General features: G+C 38.3%; 1 protein-coding gene across 2 annotated transcripts in view; it reads right to left on the reverse strand.

Annotated features, from left to right (window-relative positions):
• Positions 1 to 23,370, reverse strand: part of NLGN4X (neuroligin 4 X-linked) — a 164,845-nt gene that overhangs the window by 4,085 nt on the left and 137,390 nt on the right. For both annotated transcript variants that reach the window (XM_033086732.1, XM_033086727.1), the window contains 2 exons: positions 12,453 to 12,638; positions 9,773 to 10,562 (listed from right to left, as the gene is read on the reverse strand). In XM_033086732.1, the coding sequence (XP_032942623.1) occupies positions 9,773 to 10,562; positions 12,453 to 12,638 (976 nt within the window). The remainder of the gene's footprint in view (positions 1 to 9,772; positions 10,563 to 12,452; positions 12,639 to 23,370) is intronic.

A 23,370-nucleotide genomic window follows, 5' to 3' on the forward strand; every position in this document is an offset into this window, starting at 1 on the left:
AAATTATTCACTGTACAGAGCATATCAGATACTACAATATTTTTTTAACATGAAAATGCAGAAATCATAAAGGTCATCTGAAGTTCTGTGATTCAGCATCATTCTCCAAGGAATGGGTCTTAGAGACATACCATCTTACAGCAGTACTAACTACCTCTTCCCATAGTAAATGTGTAGGTTCAACCCTTCTCCAGGTTGGCACTAACTTTCTCATTTAAGATACCACTACTTCCACTGCTGTAAGTAGTAATTATGGACATCTAAGCCCAATGGTAATATTGGAAGTTCTTGTGAACATACAAAATTATACTTTCTGTGTATATCACAAGGAAACAAAAACCACTTCAAAACTTAAAGTAGCAGGGCTAATACATGTACCTGGGAACCATTTCTGCTTATTTTCCTTTATTGAGCTCTTAGCCCTCATGCATTTAATCATCTACTTGGGGAAAAAAAACCCTTTGAACTACCTTTGTGTCATAAATCTTTCCATCATTTCCACTATCAGATGACTATTTGAATGTTCTATGTGATCATTGCTATGAAGTACTGTGTTTGGTGGCCATGGGACAATGAGCCTTAACTGAGATAAGACATTTTAACTGAGATCAACCAGTTTTATAGCACTTCAGTGGTAGTAGAGATAAGAGCGGTACACAAGTCAGAGATAATTTCAAAATTGGTAAGCCCAATTTTTTTTTCTTACAGGTTTAGAATAAGGACAAACCAATGCCACAAACAACATTTAGATATGGTTAATGTATGCATATCCTTATAATTTTTAGTAAAATTTAAATAAATAGCATGAAAACATACAGAAAGTTAAAATTGCTAATACTAAGTTTGATGGTATGTTGCATATTTATTTGAATTGTCTTTTCTAGCAATGAGTATTTTCTGTGACTTTCTGATATATTATAATGAGTGTACATTATTTATTTCCTGTGCATTATACAGAATTTTCCATTCTCCTTTTTATTCATTCATATGCATTGATTTATTTCCTGTGAAAACGATTCTAATATTTTCCTTTTCTTCCAATATATAGTTATGCATATTCTGTGAATACCAAAGCCCATCACTACAGATTTTAAAGCTTTTTTTTTCTTTTTCCATTTTCAAAAGCCCGTGAATCTAATAACCTACTTTAGCATTCCTTTGCTGTACATAAACAGCTATTTCTTAGTTCTTAAATGAGACAAGTAATTTGATTTTAATAATCGTATTATTCCTGTATTCTTTTTTACCTGAAAGAATGTATCTTACTTTTTTTGAGAGAAAAGAAGCATTGTTTTTCCATATACAGTAATTTCACGAATACAAGCCGCACCAATTTGACTAAGATTTTGCTCCTAAACCGGAAATGCGGCTAATAATCAGGAGCGGCTAATACAACCTCAGAAGTGCCTGCCAGAGTGCTGAGCCGAGCAGCTGCAAAGTCGGCATTTTGCGATTGTTACAAATCGCTACTTTGTTGCACCGCGGGTGGAGCCTGGCTCCGTGTAGGCAGCTCGGAGGGCGGGGACAGAGGCGGGAGAGCTCTCTTTCCTCCTCTGCCACAGCCCAGGGGAGAGACGGGGGGGGGGGCCCGGCGCCGCCATTGCTGCAGCTCGGGGAGGAGAGGGGGGACCCGGGCCGGCCCTACCGCGGCCGGGGGAGGGGGGGGGGGGACCCGGGCCGCCCCTACCGCGGCCCGGGGAGGAGAGGGGGGACCCGGGCCGCCCCTACCGCGGCCCGGGGAGGAGAGGGGGGACCCGGGCCGCCCCTACCGCGGCCCGGGGAGGAGAGGGGGGACCCGGGCCGCCCCTACCGCGGCCCGGGGAGGGGGGGGAAGCCGGCGCCGCCATTGCTGCGGCCCGGGGAGGGGGGGGGGGAAGCCGGCGCCGCCATTGCTGCGGCCCGGGGAGGGGGGGGGAAGCCGGCGCCGCCATTGCTGCGGCCCAGGGAGGGGGGGGGAAGCGCGCGCCGCCATTACCGCGGCTCGGGGAGCCGACGGGAGCCCCGCGCAGCCATTGCCGCGGCTCGGGGAGCCGACGGGAGCCCCGCGCAGCCATTGTCGTGGCTCGGGGAGCCGACGGGAGCCCCGCGCAGCCATTGCCGCGGCTCGGGGAGCCGACGGGGTGCTTTGTCCCCGCCCGCCGCCGCCGCGGCAGGAGCGGGGAAACTCCGTCCCTGCCCGCTGCCGGCGCCACGGGCGCGGGAAAGCTCCGTCCCCGCCCGCCGCCGCTGCCATAGGAGCAGGGGAAGCTCCGTCCCTGCCTGCCACCGCAGGGCAGCGCCGACCCGGGGTGACCGAGCCCAGTGGCAGCGGCGGCCGGCCCCGAGCTGCAGCACCGTGCTGGACCACCTGGCCCCGTCAGCGGCCCCTAGCGGGCCGAGCCTGCACAGCCTTAGCTCAGCCAGTAAACCCCGCCCTCCCGCGGTTCTGTTACTAATTGCACGCGGGTCCTCGCTGCGAACGACAGAGCGGCTTATATTCGTGTGCGGCTTATCTATGGACAAAAACCAAAATATTTGCCAACACCCAGAGATGCGGCTTATAGTCAGTGCGGCTTGTATTCGTGAATTTACTGTAATTTAGATATTTTGGCTTACTTATGCTTGTGGTTTTAACATTTGGAGTTTTTTGGGGTGGTTTATTGTGCTGATTTTTTTTTTTAATATTGAAATATAGCTAATCCTTCCCATTTCAATAAGATCCAAACTAGGGGTTCTGAAACTGTTACCCTTTCTTTCTTTTCTTTCTTTCTTTCTTTCTTTCTTTCTTTCTTTCTTTCTTTCTTTCTTTCTTTCTTTCTTTCTTTCTTTCTTTCTTTCTTTCTTTCTTTCTTTCTTTCTTTCTTTCTTTCTTTCTTTCTTTCTTTCTTTCTTTCTTTCTTTCTTTCTTTTCTCTCCACTCCCTCTCTCCCTCTCTATTTCTTTGTCTCTCTTTCAACAGTTAGCCAAATTGTGTTAGTTTGGAAAAAAAGATAATTTATTGGTAATTGTTCATCCCAATTCAAATTAGAGAAGCAATATTCCCTTCCAAACAGTACAGAAACAGATATATGGTGCTACTTTTAGGGATTCTAACATGCACTGAAGGAGGAATTAAAGGTATTTCATTTGCTATTAGAGAACAGACTTGAAAGATCTGAAAAATCTAAACACAAAGATACTGGTCCAATTCAATATATCTACTTGGAAAAACTTAGGGAGTTCGATATATAAATTTTAAAGCAAATTAAAAATAAACAAGTTTATCAAAATGAAAAATATTTTTCTTCTCAGAAACTCAAAATACTGCAAGAGTTCTGGCACAAAATGTTGTGTCATCCTCCCTTGCTGTTCTGATTCATATCCCAAAAGACTCTAGTAATGGTCCTAGAGAGAATTGATTCCTTAAGTTAGTTCTTGTAAATGAGTTGTGTTTGATACACAGTATAGGAGATGAAGAAGATGAGCACTCATTTTAAAAAACAACGAAATTCAACATGCACTTCTAAAATTTTTAGTGGTCCTATAAAAATTATTATTATCATAATAGATGGTTATTTTAGCAAATAGCATTTTTTAAAAAAATTAGCATTCTCACTGTGGTCCCTTCCAACCTTACCCATTTTGTATCCTGTGACTCCCTTCCCCTACAAAAAGCCTACAAAACAAGTAAATACCAGCCTCCTTTTCTTTATCTTCCACCCTCTACTTCCATCTGTCATTTTCAACTATATTTATTGGGAGCAGCCAATTATGCTGCCGCCTCCTCCAAATACAAGAGAGAAAATAACATTACATGAGTCTGGGCTGGTGTTTGAATATTTGTTTACATGGCTCTGTGTGGGCATGATGTTGTCCATTGAAACAAGAAACAGAAAAAAATCAGCCATCCCTACAGCCAAGTAATTTAGTTGCTGAGAATATCAGAGCTCAGCTATTGACATCAAGTCTATGGTTGATCACTTAAAAAATAAATAAAGTGGTCTGGATATTCTCTATGAATTTGGAAGATAGATTTTTTTTTTTACAAGAAATAGGAATAACTAAGTCCAGTCCTAAAGAATCTAAAATGACCTTAGATCTTGGTTTTATAGACTAACGATCATTTGCCAATAACATTCAGTAGATATAAATAAGCGAATTTTTACTTTCCTTGGCCATCCTGCTATGTCCACTGCAGAAAATTAATCAAGTTACAACTTATGACTTGTTAAGTTTTTCTCTGGGGTAGTTGGATAGCTTATCCTATTATGAACTATTTTCCAGTTTTATTGGTAGGCATAAAACGTAGATGTACAGAAAATAATTTCTCCTATCAAATCATCTGTTCAAAGAAATTCTTCAAGTGTCACTTCAATTTCCATTTTTGCCTTGCTTTTTAAGACTCTAATAATTCCTTTGTGTTTCTAGATGTTCTCACAGCTCAAGTCTCAAGTGTGTAATTTCATAACAAAGGCTGCTAGGAAACCTTCCTTTAAAAATCCACTGCAATCATGATGATAACAGTATAATCTGAACAATATATTTCCAGTTCTATACTTCTTACAGTATTGGCTCTCATAGGAAGGAGATTTTTTATTTCCCAATTTTTCAGTTGGTAGGCAGACTTTTTTTCTTCATCTGACTGCTAAAAAAGATTGATGATTATTATTTTGCTCTCTCATTACTTATTTTTACCACTTTTAGAATTCAAACAGCTTATCCATCAGAAATGACCCCATCATGAAATGTCTGAACTTTTTTTCCGTATGACAGAAGACCATATCTTCTCTAAGGTATATTTTTGTAAACGTGCAGAATAATCCCATTTCACCTGTCACTTTTTTCTCCCACTTTCAGTCTGCACTAATTTTGCACAACTTAAGATTTTTTTTATGTTGTCATTCAATTCACACCTCATGAGCTAGAGATATAAAGTCAAAGCATAATTTTTTTCCTAAGGTGATATAAAATTAATATGCCTGCAATGGGTGTTGACTGAAGAGCAACACACACTCCTGTTCACAAGGTAGATTAGTACCTGACCTGCCGGGTAAATGAAGGAACTGCGTATTTTGAATCTGATGATATTTTCCTGGGAAGAATGGAGAATTAAGAAGTTTTTTCATATCCCAAATGCCTTATAAAATGATGAAACACCATTTGTATTTTAGCTTCTTTTGCCACAGCATTGACTATCAATCAGGACAATGGAACTGTTACATTATTGTATTTGAAATGTTTTTAAATTTTTTCTCCTTCTCTATCTTCACTGGAGAGCAAAATGTCTTCCCAGTCACATAATATTTGTCTCCAACACTCTGAAAGGCCTCTAAATACCTTATTTTCTTTCAGTAATAGTCTTTTCCCTCTATGATAAAAAAAAAAAAAAAAAAAAAAAGGAAGAGAGAGAAAAACTGACCCTTCCTCATTCTTCCATTTATTCTTTTCATGTTGTCACAATACTAATAATGGCACAACCATTCCTACTTGAAGGACTGGTAGGACTGGTACACAGGTATATTTTCCCTTCCTCATTTCCTCAGTTATCACCATGTCCCAGTGTCGCCATGCTCCCTGACAGCTAAGGACTAACAGCTAAGGACTCCTTATAAGAGTTAAGGAACACAAACCATAACTACAGTAAATTCACAAATACAAGCCTCATTGAGTATAAGCCGCATCACCGGGTGTTGGCAAACATTTTGGTTTTTGTCCATAAATAAGCCACACCTGAGTATAAGCCGCTCTGTCGTTCGCAGCGAGGACCCGCGTGTAACAAAGTTGCCAATTAGTAACAGAACCGCGACAGGGCGGGGTTTACTGGCTCGGCTCGGGCTGTGCAGGCTCGGCCCGCTCGGGGCTGCTGACGGGGCCAGGTGGCCCAGCCCGGCGCTGCCGCTCGGTGTGGCCGCTCGTGGCCGGCCACCGCCTCTGGGCTCGCTCACCCTGGCCTGGCGCTGCCCCGTGGTGGCAGGCAGGGACGGAGCCCCAACCAACTCCCGTGGCGGCCCCCCCATCTCTCCCCTGGGCTGTGGCAGAGGAGGGAAGGAGAGAGCTCTCCCTCCTCTCTCCCCGCCCCCCGTGCTACCTGCAGGGAGCCAGGCTCCACCCGCGGTGCAACAGAGTAACAATTTGCAACAATCGTGAAATGCCGGCTTTTACTGGCAGCTACTCGACTCGGCACTCTGGCTGGCACTTCTGAGGTTGTAAATGTCAGAAAATTATTCACATATTAGCCACTCCTGAGTATAAGCCGCATTTCCGGTGTGGGAGCAAAATTTTAGTCAAAATGGTGCGGTTTGTATTCGTGAAACTACTGTACACTGTTTTCTTTGATTAACACAGATTTGTCACTGGAGCCAGTTATTTCTTCAGATGAAAACATCAAAAAAGAAATGCAACAGCCTCATAAAAGAGTTCACTGAGATTTGATCTGAAACCACACTTTAATAATTTCAAGTTTAATCTTGTCTTCTATTGGAGAACCAAACTTCAAACAAAACACAGACATGCTTTATAACCTATGTTTGTGCTTCAGAATCAATGGTAGGAAAATAATTCTGGAGTATTTATCTGAAATACGAAGAAAAGAAAGGTATATCCGCTAGACCTTTTTATTTCCCAATACCAACCCAGAGCGGGAAGAATGGGAGCAAAAGTAGAGTACTATAATTCCTCAAAAACAGGGAAATTTTTAGAAACCTAATAGATGCCTCTAATGAGAGCATGGCTTTGCATCTACTGTGTGAAACTTCAAATCCTTCTTCACGAGAGCATCACTGTCAGAGTATCTATGAAGGAGTGGCACACAACACCTCATGTTGTTCACTCTTCTGCTGATGTGTCTGCAAAGGAGCAAACATGGTCCTAACAAACAGAACACTTGGCATATAAAATTACCATTACAGTTAGAATAGCACCACTGGCAGCAGACTGAAGCTCCAAGTGCACTTCTTAATGAAGGTCTCACATGTAATTTTGTGCATTGAGGAATTCATAACTGTATTTTCATATATTTTTTGTATCCCAAATGTAGTATCTCAAACTTACTCTGTAATAAATTGTTTTCCTGAGGTATGTTGAAAACATAGTTTTCAAAAGGCAAAATGAAAAACTCATAATAATATTCATCATCATAATAAAAAAAAGAGTCATAGCTAGGTAGAGAATGGAGGATTAGCAAAATGCAGCTTCCAAGCATTCATCTCAAGCACAAACTATTTGCCATTAAACACTTTAATTGTCACCTCCTATTTGCTAGCTTCAGTAACCAACTTCCAAGTTAAACACAATAAAAGCACTGTGCCCTGTGCTGTCTCTTTCACCTACTGCTTTTACAAGATTGACCTGCTCTCCAAACCTAGCCATGGCAGTAGGCCCATTAAAAAATGTGTCCTTTTAAGCAATGGATGGCCTTTCATTAAAAGCCTAGCAAAGTCCATCTGAATGATGCACCACCTGAACCATAATTATACAATAAGTACTTGGATACAGCCTCTGTGGGAGAGTCATAGAGACTGGAAAAGTCTCAAACACATTAAAAATAAATAAATGTATCTGCAGTTTTAATGTTCAAAGCTTCCCTACAGGGAAATGTGAAAAAATAAAATCTTTCGGTTAAAATATTTTTTATGTGCTGCCATGGGTACAAACACAAAGCAAGACAAGTTCTATCATAATAACAATGGGAAATGATCAATAAAAAATAGGGAGGGGGAAAAAAACAAAGCAGAACCTCCAGCAATGCAATCTTGAACTGTATCACTCATCTTGAGAGCTGAAGGACCTGAGTGGGTAAAGAGATTCCAGATTGTGAGTGAGTGAGCAGAGTGGAGAACAGTTACCCCAGAGATCCCATTGCTCTGGGCTTGAGGTACTGCAAACTTTGCCATTCTGTTTGAGGAACCAGAGTGCAGAACAAATGTAATCTTAAAATATTATTTGCCTCCAAGTATTCTCTTGTACTATTCAGAACAATTAATCATTGTTCACCCAAGAAAAGACCCCATCAAGGTAATATGTATTATGTTACTTTTTTCCTTTCCTTTGAAAACTGGAATTTTACTGCTAGAGGTCATTTCTAATGACACATCTTTCAGACTGCCTGTAAAGGAGTGAGTCTGTATAAGAATATATACCTCATTCCTGTCTCATCAGCAATGGGAAAGTTTCGAAAATGACTAATAGTTCTCCCAAAACACCTATTTTTGCCTTTAGGTATAGTATGACAATGGCTTTATAATCAGAGAACTGGCTATAGCCTGCTGAAATTAGTTTTCAAGTAGCAGCAGCTGAAAAGTGCTTGAAATTATGAGTGATGGTGGCAGCTGAGACTGTGAAAAAGTCCTGTCAGACTCAAAAACTACTTAAATACAACTTCTTAATCTCCAAGGAATAGTCATAAAGGTATTGTAAACAATAGTGAGACTATGGAGATCTTGCATCTCCATAATAATTCTAATGAGGTATATTTGTAAGGATCTGAAATCCTCTATGCATATGTGGCTTTTCATTTACCAGAATAAAGACAAGCTGATGGTATCGTCACCTCTGAGCATGTGGTACAGCCGTCATGCAGCATTGTCTGTTCATATACCAAGATTTCATCACAAAGTTTGCCCATCCCAGTACTGATGACTTCTTGTTGCCAAATACATCTAAATATTACATGGTTCATTCACTTTTGTTGCTGAACTCCAGGGTTTCTGCATGCTTTTGGAACCTGTTTGTCTGATATGCAGATTTTTTTTTTTCCCTTGTAAATTGACCTGAAGCATTTGATTGGTTTTTACTCACTTTATGCTTGAGGTTCTTGTTAAGACTGCAAAAAATCTCTCTCCCTTGAACATCATTTAGATTCATGGAAAGCTACAAGGGTTGCTAAAGCCTCTGAGTGTTTCACAATAGGCATCTGAGTTTTTCTCATATAGCTGCACACCGTTCACTGCAGTGCAGTAAAGCTGCAGTTTCCAGAGCCCAATCCTGCCATTAAACATTCAGTGGAAAAGATTTACAGCCCCTTTGTGCCACAAGTATCTTTGTTTTAATTCAGTACTGGAGACTCAAGGTTAACAAAAAAAAGCCCTTGCCACTGAAGTAAAACACTGCAATACTCTTTAAAGGAATGTTAAAAGAAGAGAACAGAATTTATTAATATTGCTCACAGATTAAGCTGCTTTGAGGGTTGTTTCCTTGATGTTTACAGCTCTATTTCAGCACAATATTGATGTCTTTATTTTGTTTTGCAAGCAGAATTTGTTTAATTTTTTAACCTTCTCAAGGCAAAATTTATATCTGAATCTCTTCTTTATTCCAGTCAAGTACTTATTATTGCCATTATAGCCCTCAGAGGGAAAAAATTTTCCAGTGTCTGCCTTTCTGTTCTAATTCCTCCCTGAGTCCTCATCCCTGTGAAGGTCGCTGAAAAACAAGAACTTCCTTTCTTTTCTAGCAGATAAATGCTATCTGCCTGACAGTTCCTTCTTCAAGTAGCAGACATGTTGCCTCTGATTTTTCAGTATCTTAGTGAACCACCTTTTCCCTGAGACATGCTTTTTGTCTTTGCAATTGTACTATTTTTTAAACCAAAAATACAGTGGGTTATTATTCTCATTGAGCTACTGAAAGAAAATAGTTTGAGGGAATACACTAATTAAAAATCTATTAAATATGAATAAGCCTAATTTCCCTCCTATGTTAACACAAATATTTCTGTATTACTACTTCAAAATCAGATTTTGAGGCCACTGGAATGGGATACTGACTATTTTAGAAGTATGCTATCAACAAAATGATTGCTAGGGGTCACACTTACCCAGTTTTGGCAAAGTTAGTCCAGTATGTCATAACCACTGCACTGAGCATGACATCATTCTTGGAAAAGTTGCAGTTGAACAGTTCTGTGGGACCGATCATAGGAATCCCAAACACATAAGGGACTTCATCACCGTGAGCTGAATCAGCCCAGCTGGGTTTCATTTCACTTTGGCAATGATGATAAAATGCATAGAAATATGTTGGAGATCCATACTGGGCATGCAGGTCAGCCGTGGCAACAGCTGGAGCAACCCACTGGTGATCTGTGAAAAGGGCAACCAGGGTCTTCCGTCTTGTTTCGGGGTTTTCTTTGTCTGCCCAGTCAGTGTACATGAATTTAATGGTTTCTCGCAGTGTGTCCTTCCCTTCTGGATAACCATATAGATTGTCCACAAAATTGGAGACAGAAAAGTCAAAATCATTGGGAGAAACACCATCTTCATTGTCTACAATGCCATCCACAAATTTTAAACCTTCCCCTTGATTCACACCCAGCATTATATCATAGTTAAGGAATTCCCCTTGTTCCATTAGAATCTGAGGGTCATCTGGAATCACGTCTCCATCTATCACAGGCCCAAAGGCAATGTGGTACGTGGCTGGAGTGATGGTCTGTTGAATGAGTTCTTTGTAATTCTTATTCCGCAGACATTCAACCAAATCAGTGGTATCCAGCATGTCGCAGCCCACTTTATCTGCCAATATCCGAGTGTACTTGGCAGGCTGATAGTTCACTGCCCAGCTGGACAGGGCTGTTCCACTCTGTATGATTGCCTTTTGGAATAAACCTGCAGGTGCAAATTGTTTAAATACAGATCCAATTAGATATTAAAAAATATATCTATATCTATTTTAAAAAATGAAAAGTATTTCTTACTAAGGAAATAAAGCTTTGATTATAGAATCCCTAAAGGATGCATAAAATGAAATTTTGAATCAATTTCCATAGATCCTACTCACTGCTCTCTTTTTATGCTATGTAGAATAGGCTACTAATTAAAATTTCTCATGTTCTTGATGCTCATACATATAAAGCATGAAGATTCCAAGTTACTGTTTCAAGAACAAAGATCATTCCTGTACTGCAGTTTTCTTGTGTCTTTGATGGAAGTCCTCTGGCTTTACCACATTTGTAGTCCTGTGAAAATTTCTTTGAAGGACTGGCAGCTAAAAGCAATCGTATGCTCTTTGCCATGTAAATGACACTCATAAATGTGCCTTTCAGTAGTTTAAAGGTCAAATGAAAATTACATGTTCTCATTTCCTTCACAAAAGCCATGCATCATACTAACTTGAAAAAATCTGCTCTATTAAAAGTAATTTCATACGTTTGAATCTTCTACTCTGATATTTTCTATTTACCATTTAATATTTAAAATTATTATTGCGTGTATATGTTAGCACAGCCTATATGTTGAATTTTGTGTGTGAGCTTGCCTATATATTTAAATAAAATATATTTTAATTGTTTTGCAAGACAGTAAGATGATATCCAATGGTTCTTTCTGGTTGTTTTATGTAGGCTAATATAAAGAGAAATTAAAATTCAGTCTGAAGAGCTTCTATTTTTAAAGCACTGAAAAACAAGGGGAGCTTACTGGTGAATCTGCCCCATCTGTTTGGTTTTTTTCTGGCAAGACCACTAAAAGGGCCTATTTTATATTTAAACTGAAATACTTGGGTGTCTTCTGCACATGGTTTCTACCGTCAAGTTCTCAAAATGTGAAAGACAGTAAGAGCTACAAAAGCATGTAGGGTTTTTGTTGATACCCCTTTGAAGATGATTATTGAATTCACACACTACAAAATTTCAATTATGTGATCAGTTAAGTTTTTCACAGTTCCATCTGCTTATTTTGGCATGGCTTGCTCAACAGTTATTCACTGAAATTTTATTTGTACCAATAGACTTAATTGTCAGGCATAATTCTATGTATTTCAAAATTAGGTGTGTTTTCCAGCCTCCCTGCTATAACTTCTGGTACAAATTATCTATTACAAATTTCTGTCTGTCTTAATGCAATAGAAATGGCATTGATTAAAAAATACAATAGATATTTTGGTATTGTCTTTTATCAGGTCTTTGTAGATTTGGTCTTATCACCAGGAACATTTATCGTTCAGTACTGGTGCTGTACATTCTTGGAGATTGGGTTTGGGTTTTTTTGGAGGGTGAGGTGTTGAGGATAGAAACCCCACAGTTCACTTACCAAAATCTTAAGAACACTGTGTGGGATCACACAGTATTTGTGGGGAGTTAAATAGAGTTTTAATAAGGCTTAGGTATGTTTTTACTAAGTAAGGAAAGCATCCATATATGAGTTGGAATTGCAGCCAAGAGTGTACAAAAAATTCAAGAAGGTCATTGCTCTTTTCCATTTTAATTAGGGCAAATTCTTTGATAGAGAATCCAGTGGAATCTGTTGATAAAGCTAGAAAAAACATATTGCCCATGGCATATGTTACATGAGATTTATGCTGCAATAGAATTTAGTTTTCCTTATAAATATATTTATTAATAATACAAATTACTAATACAAATCCAGAATTCTATCTTGTAGGTATTTTACAAAAATTACAGATCTCATGTAATTCTAATTCAGCCTACCTTGTTTGGCACTTTCTCTACATTTTAACATTAAAAAAAAATAAAAGTACTTCGCCTGGAGGATTGTTACCTTCGGAATAGTGGGAGAGTGTTAGCAGACTGACACAGGAAGCTCCTGCCCCAGATCCAAAAATAGTGACTCTCTTCGGGTCTCCACCAAAAGATCCAATATTCTCTTCAATCCAACGTAAAGCTTGGATTTGGTCAAGCAATCCATAATTGCCTTTTGCAGCTTGGTCCCCAGTACTTAAAAAACCTATAAGGCAAAACCCCATAATTTTAGTTCACTATATACAGAGTTAGAGTTAGCTACAGGGTATCTACATATTTAAAACACATCTTCCCATCTTTTCATCTTCTGTGGTTTTTTTTTTTTCCTTATTTTTAAAGGTCACAGTCCTAGTTAAATGTCTCCAGCACAAGCAGACAAACTCATTCTGTGTGCTGTTTAGCTTGAGTTTGTTTTTCCTTACATCAAAGGTCCCATTTATGAAGAATCACTAGTTCCTTTTTGAAATATTTCTGTAACAATGCAACAATGCAGAAAGAAAATTGTATACAGTTTATTACTGGATGTAAGCAGGGTACAAAATCCTAGGAAATCATTTTTGGGCAAAGATGTGAGATATCCAGACTATGACCGAGAACAACATTCCCTAACACATTAATTTAAATACTTCTTACCAAAATTGTCCTGAACTACATAGCTGTTCAGATTTCTGTACTTGTGATATGGATAAATGTACTCAGGATCAGAAAAAAAGAAGACAGGTAAATGGTAAAAGGAACACGAAAAAGCCTAGGAAAAAAAAATTACACTTCAATTTCACAGAGGATATTTATTAGGAAGATAGCAGGTAAATCCATGGTAATATAGCCTTTGGTGGGGAGATTTTATCTGAACAAATCAGGTCTTGTCTTTCGCTTTGGAAATTGCAGGAAAACCTGTGCTGCTGTTTTTTGTTCCTGTATTGTGGTTATCAGATTCTAGAAAAAAAGCATGACATGTTTGCTTCTTGTCTTGCAACTGAGAACAAAATGACCATAAGATTAGGACTGAGATTAATTTTTATTTTTTTGAAACCAGCTAAAGAGAAACATTGCAGTTATCCCTGCTGCCTATCATTCACAGTTAAGACCTTTTGCTATGTCCAAATTACCACATTGAGCCATGTGCTCACAGTCCTCTCTTTAACTCCCACAGACCTTTTCCTGTTAGACTACTGCAAAGTCAGAAATCTGTTAGAAATACCTTACAGCATATAGAAGATTTCAGATGGACATTACTGATTTAGGCACTAGTGACAGCTGTCAAAGACAAAACAAGGACATCTCTTGGCAGGTTTTTTCCATCGAATTATCAGTTCAGAAAAAATTGCTAGAAGGGGGACCCAGGAGTCAGGAGATCTATGGTTTGGTGCAGTTTGAAATGTTATCATAAACCACCTGAGGCTGCTGTAACAAGACCTCCTTCTCCTGACTGGAAGGTGAGTCTTAGGTCCCTAGGGGAAAAAAGACCTTGCAGTATATTTCCCAGGCTTTGCCAAAGGGAAACAGATCTCCTTGCACTGGCTGTAATAATCTTTTTTGTTGATAGGAAGAATTAAAATACACAGTGGAAGGTGCACACAATACGGAGGAAGTAGAATACAAATCATATCCATATTGCTAAATAACATTTCATTAAGATTTTTCATTCAAAAAGTCCCTACTAATGGCAAGCACAGTCATAAGAATGGCAGTACTTTATTTTCTTGGATATACAAATGGAGAAAAAAAGAAACAAACTATTAATCCATAATTGCCTCAATTTATTTTTTTAACAGATGTGTTTTTCTCTTTTTCCACATGCCTTTATTATCTTTTTAAGCCTGTCAAAGAAAGAATAACCCACTTGCTGGCTTTGTTGCTGCAGCTCACTGCAATATTCTATAATTAAGGCTTTATTCAATCAGAACTATGACATCCATTGGATAAAGAGAGTGTTGTAACCTTTAAAGCAGGATGGTAATTAATATTCAGAGCCTAAACCTGTTTTAGTTCTACGAGCAGCATCAAACTAAAGCTGTTTGAACTTTGTAATTTTGAATTCTTACCAAATGTACTAAAAGGTGAACTGGATAAAACTGCAATCAATGAATTTCTAATGTTCAACAGATGAAGATTTGGTTTTTTTGTTTCCACAGTTGTCTGCTGATTCTCATTAACTGCAAGAACAAATTTTCTTAATTTAAAAGCTAATCACTATGGCAAAGAGTCAGCCTCACATTACACAAACTGAATTCATAAATCTGTCTTTTCTTTATGAGGATATATTTTCTTTCATGCTCAAAATATTTCTTCAAAGCTATTTCTTCAGGCAAATAGTAACTATTTATCCAGAAATACACAACACTGAGAGTTCTTTTGGCTCTATTTTATATTACTTAGGGGAAGAGAAGAAAAAAATGCTTCTTCAAACTGAATCTCCTGAAATAACTGTTTTTTTCTCTCTGAGTCTATGAAGGAAAGCATTAAAGAAAAAATCTTTAGTTTTAAACTACTAGATAGTAATAGTCAAAGGAGAAAAAAAGATTGCAAGTGGAAATTAGTGGGAATTTTCCTTTTCTACAACCTTTAAAAATGCTTATACTCAAAAGATACATGCTGCCGTTTGCACGGTTTTGATAATTCAGTGAAGACACAAAGCTACATACAACGCTCCTGTAGATCCCACTTACACAAAAAGAAATCCCTTGTTCCATCTTTATGGTTGATTTTCCCATATGCTGCAGAAATCTTATCAACTTACTAAACCCCAACATACCAGCAGTGATATTTCCCCTTTACTACTAAAACATTATGCAGAGACCCATAGGGACAAGTAGAAGAGAAAAATATCTATAAAATCCACCCAAAGAGTTTCCTTTTGTTCAATTCCAGCCTTGTCTAGGGTTGGAGGCCATTCCTACAGTGGCGTGGCTGGCAGACCTTCAAGAGTCAGTCTAAAGAGAACAGGTGGACTGCCTGTCCACTGTACACATTTCATGCTCTTTATTTTACCATGACCAATATATTGTCTTATCCATGGGCTGCATAAACGATGTCTCATGGACATAGAGCATAAGGGGCAGGACATCTTCCAGCTGAGCCTCACCTGAAAGGACCCAAGCTGTAAGAAACTCTCTGCAATGGTAAACAATGTGCAAGGAGTGGTGACAGTACTGAGGTTTTCTGTGGAAGTACACTCTTGATCTGAATTAAAACACTAGTGTGAACATTGTCAAGATCAAAATCATATTCTCCCAAACATGGGACTTCAATTTAACATACACAGATTTAGGAAGAAATAAAGCCAATGGAGAAAACACGCTAAACACCATTATGTTAAAGATTACAAATTATGATCTGAGAACTATGATTTCACCCTTCGAGATAAATAAAATCAAGATAACTGCAATCTTGTAGTAATTTTCATGTTTTAAATTTATATAACCTACTTTCTCATTCTTTTTAAATTATTTGAAAAAAATAAATTACCCAACTTTCCTTTGACATTTTGCACACAGTAATTCCCAATATTACATCACTACAGGAAAAGTCCATTCTTTATCTTCATATTTTGCCCCCATGGGCCTAATGCATATCAAATCAATTTGATAGCTGGCTGAAAGCCTAAATTTCAACTGCAACTGTTCTTCCACTGCTTTGTGCCTTTTCTTCTCTCTGTGACATAAGCAACAAAAATAAGATACTGGAGACTCTGCTTCTTTGCTGTGTCTTTCTGTTTACATTTGTGAAATACCAGAGTAGGGCCTTTTCAAAGCAAAAAGTAAATGGCAAGTATACAGAAAAGACTTGTAAATAACAATGACAGCATCAAACATTTCAGAACACATTCACTGATCTACTGTCTTCTTACCTACCATTTAACCAAATATTCACAAGTTAAACCTCTCATTACATAATATACAGTCAATAAAACAGCAGGCTCAATAAAAAAGATTACTGTTGAATACATTATTAACAGCCTGGTTAACAGTAAAATACACCAAGCAAAAATCAATTAATTTCTCTGGGAATGTTATTGTCACAAAGAAAAAGTGCATGTTGGAGGAGAGACTAATAAATAGCTAGCGCCATCAACCTATGATCTGAAAATATTTCACAATCACTAACCTAGATGGTCAAATCCAAAGACAAGAAAAAAGTGACATGAGTACCTATGAAGCAGTCATGCAGTTACATACTTGTTCTTCTCAGATGAGGAAATACAAAAAACAAACACAAGAAAAATTATAGATTGGGACAAAGCACAATAAGTGAAAGAAACAGAATAAAAGTAACTAAAGGAAAGGACAACATTTGACGCTTCCCAAAAGCAGAGTAAAGCCTTGACAATCTCTTAACAACAGCTACTTGGAGATCAAACCCACCCCACTTCTTCCTCTCACATTGTGTCCTCTGAATGTGATGATACAGCACGGGACATCTCCCTGGTCATTGTGGGTCAGCTGTCCTGGTTCTTGCTCACCCTCCCAAACTCTTTTGTCAACCTCCAACTTACTGTCTCTGGTGTAGCATGGGAAAAATAAAAAAGCCTTGGACCTGTTGTAAGCACAGTCCAGCAACAGCCACAACATCAGTCTGTTATCAACACTATGTTAGCTACAGATAAACCACAGCATCATATGGACTGCTCTGAAGAAAGTTAATTCCATCCCAGCCAGTTCCAATATATTGTTCCATAGTTAGGCACAATCTCCACTGCTAAAGTAATGCCATTTGGGCTTTGCCTTTTTGCTTTTATACGTCCTTTGTATTCTTCACACATCTATTTTAAACTCTGTCACTTATTGCATTAGTAGCTAGTTTTCCCAGTACTTTTCCATGGGCTTTCCCTGCCCAGAAAGACAAAACAAATTCCAGAGTTCCAAGCCCTGAGAGGTACAAGGTCCTGGTTCCCTTCCTGGGAACCAAGGCAGAGAACAACTCTTGGAGATACATCCTCATGGACAAAGCACAGCTAGTGCTGAAGGGGGGCTCCAGAGAAGGGGCTTCACCTTGGGGGCAATTGCATCACCACTTGTCCTCCTAATTGCTTTTTATCAATTAACTTAATTTCCTAAACCCTTTAAATGTGTACTCATCCCTACAGGGTGATGCAGGTTGGGAAAAAGACAAAAAAGCATCTGGTCACTTTGTAAAAGTGCCTGTCTTATCCAGAAGAGATGTGTTGTAGGTCTATGAAAGCTAGAAATGATTTTATAATTTTCATTATAAAATATAGATGAAACCTACATGAAAATAATATTAAATTAACATACTTTTGATTTTTTTATTAAACAATCAATATTATGATAAAGAGACAACACATGTAGCTGTATATCTCTAAAAGAGAAATAAGAGGCAAAAAATTTACATATTTAAAGACATAAAAAAACATTAATTTTACCCCTAAAAATGACAGAAAAGTTAACCTGAATGACATAAATGGCAAGCATTAGCTTTTAAAACAGCAACAGGATTTTTATCTTTAACTATCAGCTTCAAAACATTAGAATCTTTCAAATAAAAGGTTATGGGATATTAGGTGTAATTTTTTCTTGGTAGGAAAAACACCAATTGACCAAGTTGAAAATATTGTTGCATTACTATAGTGGTGTCAAAACCCAAGTGCTTACCAGCCACTGTGAAAATGAGAAAGAAAGGGCTCACAATGTTAATGTTAAGAACTTCATGAAGAAATTTTTTTTCTTCTCTATTTAAGAAAATAAGTTGCCCAACATATTTTGTTGCTTTTATGCAATGTTACTTTTAAGAGAAATAAAATTGTTAATCCCCTACCACCAACACCCATAAGAACAGGCTGCTCAACCTGGCCTTGAGCACTTTCAGAGATGGGGATCCACAGCTTCTCTGGAAACCACTGGGCTTATTCTGCTCCAGTGCTTCAGCACACTCACAGCAGAGAATTTCTTCCTAATATCTCCTCTTCCAATTTAAAGCCATTAATTACCCTCTGCTCTATCACTACACCTTGTGAACCTCCTGTCCAGCTTTCTTGTAGCCCCTTCAGGTACTGAAAGTCTGCTACAGGGTCTACTGAGAGCCTTCAACTGTCCAGGCTGAGTAACTTTAAATCTCTCAGTCTGTCTTTATAGGAAAGGTACTCCAGCTCTCCAATCATCTTCATGGCAATTCTCTGGACTTGCTCAGACAGATCCATGTTCTCCTTACGCTGGCAGCCCCAGAGACAGAGAGAGTACTCCAGATGGGGTGAAAAATAAAGGAAAATGAAAAAATGCAGCATTTAGCAAAAACTATATGTCTACTAGGTTGCCAGAGATCATGAATCAGTTAGAAAAGGAAATGTGATTTCAGACAGCAGACTTCTACAAGGACTGACCAGAGACAAAAGAGGGGTGCTTAACAAATGATCATTAGCAGGGGTCTCGCTTCTGTTCCATGGACAATTCTCACCCTTTTATGCACTATTTTCCACTGCAAGACCTAATGAGTTACCTCACTGGGTTGTGTTGCTTCCTCTTCTCAGATATATATAACCCCTTTTTATTGATTTCATTGCCTCAGTAATCCAATCATTTAAACAGAGATCAGAATGTTTAAAGTATACAGTAATTTCACGAATACAAGCCGCAGCAATTAGACAAAAATTTTGGTGGAAACCCGGAAGTGCGACTAATACTCGGAGGCGGCTAATTAATGAACAAAAATGTGATATCTGCCCTTACCTAGTATCATACCAGTCCAGTCCCTAGGCGAAACAGTTTGAAATCCATGGTTTCCCGTTGTTCCGATGATGAACCAATCAGAGAACAGCTTATTGCCTGCCTGTGGATGACGGCTTTACTGAGGGACGGGGGTTGTTATCGGGGTGAGTTACCTCGGTGAGTTACCTCGGCAGTTCGATAAAAGTGTGTGATATTTCTCTGTACTTTTCAAAGTGTTTTAAGTCTTGTGCAGCTGCGGGGCTGGCTGGGCTCGCAGGGAGAGGGGTAGAGCGGCCGCTTGCCCCGCAGGGAGAGGGGTGGGGGGGGCCGCTCGCCCGTGGGGCTGAGCGGGGTGGCTGTGCCAGCACGAGATGTGGATCTGCTCAGAGCTCAGCTGCCCGCCTGCGTGGCTGAGTGGCTGTTTAAAGGCAACGCGGATCCGTTGGGAATGCTCGTAAAATGACCACACTATTGTTCGTGTCTTTTTCGGCTTGTAAATAAAGGGTGCTGCCGCAGCTATTGTCTGTGTCTTTTTTCACTTGGAAACAATGTTTCCGAGGTCGGCAATAAGCCAGTAAGCCCCGGCGATCCCGCGATTGTGTTACTAAATGACAACTTTGTGAAAGTTCGCCGCGAACTAAAGTGTGGCTAATATTCCGGGTGCGGCTTATTTATTGACAAAGACATCAATGTTGCCAACACACCGGATATGCGGCTTATACTCCGTGCGGCTTGTATTCGTGAAATTACTGTATTTTGACTATTCTAGGTTAAAACAACTCTAGAGAAAAAACAAGAAAAATGTCTATAACTACAATATTTGCCAGAAGACTTTGATAAAGTGAAGTCATAAATTATACAGGGTTTTTTTGTAATCTGAGACTTTTCTTCAACTTGGAAAAAGATATTGAAGAAGATAATATGTTATGCTCCAATCAATGAAAACATATAGTTGCTTGATTGTTTTAGCACGTTATATCATATGTTTTCTATATAGCTGTGAATAAATTGGGAAGGTCATGATCAGTCTTGTCCTACAACATTACCATAACAGGTCAAATATTATTTCTATTTTGTACCAGTTTTGGCCAAAATCAGATGATTTAAAAGATTTGACTTTGCACTCTTTGTCAACTGAAGATTTTGCAAGGCATTCAGTTAGGTTTATTCTCAATAATACTATATACATGCATAAATCACAAACATAAAAATATGATACATAAATAATGACATAGCCATTACAATAAATTAGCAGGTGAAAAAGACCACTGTTCTATGAAATATGGTCCTGATGGGAGATGGCCTTACTCATTGTTCACTTTTTATTGTCTGGCAGTATTTTTCTCTTTGTACGCTATTATTCATGTCATTGGGGATATAATATACAATTTTAATAACAAGGGAGTTAAAACTTATCCTTCAAAATAACATGAATGAACCAACATTTAAATTTTGGACATTTTAACAAGTGACTTGTTGGTGGCTGAGTTTGTGGTACAATAGGTACCATTTCATAGGCATCACGCAAACTTCCTTAAGTGGTATATAACAGCTTCCTAATAGAATTACTCATGGGCCTTAGGGAGGAATTGGATTTTCAATTATGACATTCATAATTTAGAAAAGGAAATGTTTATTAGATTTGTTTAATTTAATGTTCCAGGTAATGCGGGATTTTCCTCACTAATATATTTATTCTTGGGTTTGGGTTTTGGTGCTTTCTTCTTTGATTCTCTGATTAATAATATATGTTTTATAGCACTAAATCATTATAAAGGTTTACAGCAATTAATTATTATTCTCCATTTTATATGTATGGGGTTTTTTTATGAAACTTGGTACACTTACTTTGTTCAGCTAATAGTGATAGTTCCAATTATTACACTGTTTATGTTTACATATCCATGTAGTGATTTGCAGACCATGAGAGAAAACTTGAATAAAGAGTACTTGAACAGAGAGACTAAGCTAGATTTGTCTTTAGAACAGTTTTTGGGTTTCCTAAGTATCTCCAAATTATGCTCTAGCTCTTAACTTTTTCTCCAGGATGGGTTCAGTTTTGGTGATTTTTGAGACACCACTGGAAATGATGAAGTGACAATTCCCAAGTGTCAGATATGATTTTTGGGGATACTCTCCACCTCGTGTCCCCAATGCTCATGGCTGTCGTACTCAAAACAACACATTTCAAAAGCAAAGTAACTCAGACCTTAATCAGTTGCTACAAAATATTCACAACATTATCAATAATTCGGCCACTCAGACACAGATATGAATTCTAGGGAAAAAGACTGTACTCACAGGGGCAAACTTGTAAAGGAAGATTAGTCTTCAGAAAATCTTCTATTATAGATAGTGGCAGGAGAGAAAATTAAAAAACAAAACACAAAAAAACAACAAAAACCAAACAAACAAACAAAAAAACCAACCCACCACCTTATCTAGAAACTAAATTAGAACATTGAGTCATAGTCTTGCTCTGATTGGCCACTAAGTACTAACTCTCCACAAGACAAGAAAAGTTTAATAGTAATAATCTTTAAGGGCATGGATGAAAAGCATGCCTTCAGCCCCTCCTGATATGTGCCACCAGGGATGCAAGGGAGGCACCCACAGAAGGGACAGGACCCATCTTCCAATCCAGAAAAGTGGTGTTGAAAAAGCAGGGAAGAAAGTGAGCAGTTACTAGTCTCTAAAGTACAAGAGAGATGGAAATTAAAGAGATTGCACTTGGAAACCAGTGCAGGTCAGAGGGATGTCTGGACAAACTGCTGCTGTCTGTCAGGGCTGAGCAAGTTTGTGACAGCAGTTCACATGCTTTATTAATTTGTACTACCCCTTCTTTTAAGAAAATGAAACATGCTATCAGAATCTCCCACATGAATCTGATTCCTGTGAAATCAGTGCAGCTCCCCCAGCATTAGCTGAAATGCATTAGAACAGCACTCTTGATTCACCTGCACTCAATATATCACTACTAAAAATTGTGTATTTGCTAATTTTTACTACAAATGATCATCAGTCTCTTTGAAGGCAACTGAGATCCTCTCCAAAACAAGCAAAACTAAGAGGTTTCACTGCTCAAATTCTAACAAAGTAGTTGTAAGGATACAATAATTATCATCCAACAGCAGAAGGCATAAATGTTGAAGAAAGAAATATGCAGCAAAAGAATATATGGATGAATTTTATAAACTAGTAATATGACTCTATCCAGACTTTGCTTTGGTTACTCCAGTGAGAAAAAGACAGATCTTTTGAAATTATTCTTCACAGCAGATGTAGCTAAGAAGTCTGAATAGCTTTGATTTAATTTGTTTATAAATCAAAAAAATATTTATTTCCTAGAACAATTCAGATGTTTTCAAATTCCTTAACATAGCAAAAGATTAAGAGATACAGTTCTAAAAGATGTATTAAATATACAGAAAGGCCCAAATTGCTTCTGGATTTGCACACATGTATCACATTTTATGAAATGTAAATGCTGAGTATATGGACTTTGTTGTTTCCATCCTGAATTCTTCTGGTTCTGAAACAGATGTTATTATGGAAAAAAAAAAGTTAGACACTGCTAAATAGTCATGCTATGAATGTTTCAAAATAGTATTATAAACCAAATAATTTTCTATTTGTTATTTTCAACAAGCGAATGTAATGGAAATAATAGTTTCTTTAGAAATAAATTCTGAGGACAAGGAATTTACATTCTGCAGTTTTGGCTAAGTTCTTTATTTCTAGTCTCTTTTGGTTTCCACATCTTCATACCACAGGTCTCTCTATTATCATGTATTCAATAACATAATCCTAAAATTAGGACTCTCAGTTCTCTGAGAGTTAATGAAAAAAACACAACCACATTAAAAGTACTTCTACTGCATGTTGTCTGTTCCTAGATTATTGTTCAGCAGAAAGAAGAATATCTAGGAATGACCAGACACAACATTTTTTGTTTCATTTCATTCTTTGCTGCTTCTAAGGAATACTGACAAGAAATACCATACAATGCTGTGAAGTATGAAATGAGCTGAGGGGGGGCAAAAAAAAGCACTAGGAATTAATTTTCATATTTGGATCCATATTGCACTTTGTTGTAAGTTTTTAGTAAATCTAGTTATTGTTGACCCTTTATTAAAAAAATGCAATTTTCCTTCTCTTTACCTTTTACGGAAGGGTCAACCAGCAATTTATTTCTTCTGCAGTATGTGCCTATTAAAATGATTATTTACATTCATACCTTACTATTAAAATGGAGCAATTTTGTGTTGCCTAGAT

Source organism: Catharus ustulatus, chromosome 2 (genome assembly GCF_009819885.2).
Source record: "Catharus ustulatus isolate bCatUst1 chromosome 2, bCatUst1.pri.v2, whole genome shotgun sequence".
Taxonomy (NCBI): domain Eukaryota; kingdom Metazoa; phylum Chordata; class Aves; order Passeriformes; family Turdidae; genus Catharus; species Catharus ustulatus.